The following is a 2,752-nucleotide window of genomic DNA, read 5'->3' on the forward strand; positions in this document are numbered from 1 at the left end:
AATCCAGCAGCACCATAGCTATCCTCTCCTATTATGAGTGATCAGCACCTGCTTCAACTGGCATTCAACTGGTGGGCACAATTTATCTCATGGTTACTTTACTTCACTTATTCGGACAAGACAAAGTGATGACCAAGAGCTAAGTCTAAATGCACACACACACACACACACACACACACACACACACACACACACTCATCAAGTTTAAAGTGATATAGAATAAAATTGAAAAGAAAAAAAAAATTTTAAATAAAATTATATATATATATATATATGAATATATATATATATATATATTATATACCAACCTCAGACATCTTCCTTTCCACTTATATCAATATAACTATGCATACACATGTATTATATATATACACATAAGCATAGGAATCATATGTAATTTAAAATAAATAACGAGATAAATATATAAATTATTATTTTTTTTTTTAGCCAGCTGTTCTAGAAGTTGCCGTCATCATCAATTAAACAGTCGAAAGCAGGATAAGCAATACTTGAAGGCAATGATTTGCAATTACAGTACACACCATCACGTCACTGATATTGATTTCAGATTAGGGAAATAAAGGCTAAAAAAAAATGCTAAAAGATAGAGAAAAATATCCCCACACACCAAGACATATATATATATATATATATATATATATGTATATGTGTGTGTGTGTGTGTGTGTGTATATGTATAGTTATAGCAGTAGTAATACTAGTACTTGCTCTGTGAAGGTGGTAGTGGTGTTGGTAACAAGTGGCTGAAGGTTGATGATTATTTTAATATTTGCTGATAATTATAACCCAAACGCTGTATTTGGAAATAACAATTCATTTCAACCAGGCATAAAGCCAATTTTCCATTTTTTTGTTATTGTTCTGAGGGTTCCTCTTTTTTTCTTTATTATTTTTCATTTTTTTTTTTTTTTTTTGGTACTGAATAAAAGGTGTATTAGTTGATTGAATTGTGTGCACACACCATTACCACTATATTACTGGTACTTATTTTATTGAACAACTCCACACACATGGACAACTTCAAAGTAGATGCTATAATAATCTAACCAGCTCTCATCCTTTATACGGACTTCACCACCCACTCTGTACTAATGAGAGAGAGAGAGAGAGAGAGAGAGAGAGAGAGAGAGAGAGAGAGAGAGAGAGAGAGAGAGAAAGAGAGAGAGAAAGAGAGAGAGCGAGTATAATGTAGGACAAACAATAATACTGATATCAAAAGAATTTACTGAAGTTAATGGAACTGATTTAAAATAGAGCTGAGTGTTATTGAAGTCTATTCTGGGTACCAAGCATTGGTCAATAATATTTCCAGGACTGGTACCCAGTAAAAAATTATGCTCTCCTATATTCTAGTTTGATATTTGCTGTACACAAAAATATCATAAATGTGAAAATAGCCAACCAAGTTTATATATTTTGAGTCTCAAATCTTCTGATAGCTTTTTCAATGTCCATATATGCAAGATTCTTAATTCTACAACCTTTAATTTGCCCAATTGTTGATAATAAGTGCAAGGGGTTTTAAAAGATGATACTTGTAACAAACTGCTATCTTACTTAGGGGTAGAGCTCATTAACAAATTGCATTTTATTGAAACAAAATAAAACAAACAAAAATCAAGAGGTTATTAGTAAACTGAGTCTCTAACTCACACTTGATTTCAGTTCAGAACTGTTTTCAATGCCCCTTGACCGGCTCCCATGCTGGTGGCATGTAAAAAGCACCATCTGAATGTGGTTGATGCCAGTGCCCTCTGACTGGCTCCTATGCCAGTGGCACATAAAAAGTACCCACTACACTCGTGGAGTGGTTGATGTTAGGAAGGGTATCCAGCTGTAGAAACATTGCCAAATCAGATTGGAGCCTGGTGCAGCCTACTGACTTGCCATTCCTCAGTCAAACCATCCAAGCCATGCCAGCATGGAAAGCAGACACTATATGATGATGATGATGATGATAATGATGATGATGATGTTGCTGTTTTTCAGAAAGGTTTGAAAGTCAATATGCTAGTTTCTTAACCCCTAAAACTCTAAGAATTTTGTACCTTAACAGGTATTCAGAATCCACATTTTGTGAGAAGCTATAGCAGAGAGTCATCAAAATCAAACCTTTTTCATCGTCTTCATCATTTAATGTCCACTTTCTATGCTGGCATGGGTTGAATGGTTTAATAGGGGCTGGCAAGCCAGAGAACTGCAGCAGGCTCTGTTGTCTGCTTTGGCATGGTTTCAACAGGTGGATGCCCTTCCTAACGCCAACCACTTTACAGTGTACTGGGCGCTTTTTATGTGGCACCAGCAGGGTTACCTAATACCTTGCAAAACAAAGACCCCTCAGAGAGGGAGTGGTATTGAGGGAGATGGCTTTGTGTGAGTTGAGAGGTTAAAGTATAACTGAGGTATAGAGATAGGTGTCTTACTATAGAGGGGATACTTGGTTACCCCAGTAGGGACAGGATGGAGAGATAGAGTTGAAGAGAAAGATGGAAAGACAGAGTGAGAAAGAGAGAGAAATAGATGATGTTGGAGATGCATCAGGATATACCCACAAGGTACAGTGGGGAGAATATAAGTGGTACAGAGGGGATGAGGGTATTTCATAAGAGTGTGAGGGAAAATGTTTAGAGATGGGGAAGAGGTGACTGTAGCAAATGATGGTGAGAGAAACTGGTAAACTTAGTGGGAGAGGGGGGCTACGGTAGATAGGGTTGGGTATGGTAGATGGGGGG

At 36.8% G+C, this 2,752-nt stretch overlaps 1 protein-coding gene across 2 annotated transcripts in view; it reads right to left on the reverse strand.

Annotated features, from left to right (window-relative positions):
• Positions 1-2,752, reverse strand: part of LOC106867959 (hyccin) — a 327,707-nt gene that overhangs the window by 291,254 nt on the left and 33,701 nt on the right. Inside the window, exon 1 of one of the 2 annotated variants that reach the window (XM_014913040.2) lies at positions 309-460. The exons of the other annotated variant lie outside the window; for it this stretch is intronic. Within the exon in view, the coding sequence (XP_014768526.1) occupies positions 309-317 (9 nt within the window). The 5' untranslated portion in view covers positions 318-460. Of the gene's footprint in view, positions 1-308; positions 461-2,752 lie in introns of those variants that run through there. 2 annotated transcript variants of the gene reach the window in all.

The sequence above is a fragment of the Octopus bimaculoides genome, chromosome 2 (genome assembly GCF_001194135.2).
Source record: "Octopus bimaculoides isolate UCB-OBI-ISO-001 chromosome 2, ASM119413v2, whole genome shotgun sequence".
Classification (NCBI taxonomy): Eukaryota; Metazoa; Mollusca; class Cephalopoda; order Octopoda; family Octopodidae; genus Octopus; species Octopus bimaculoides.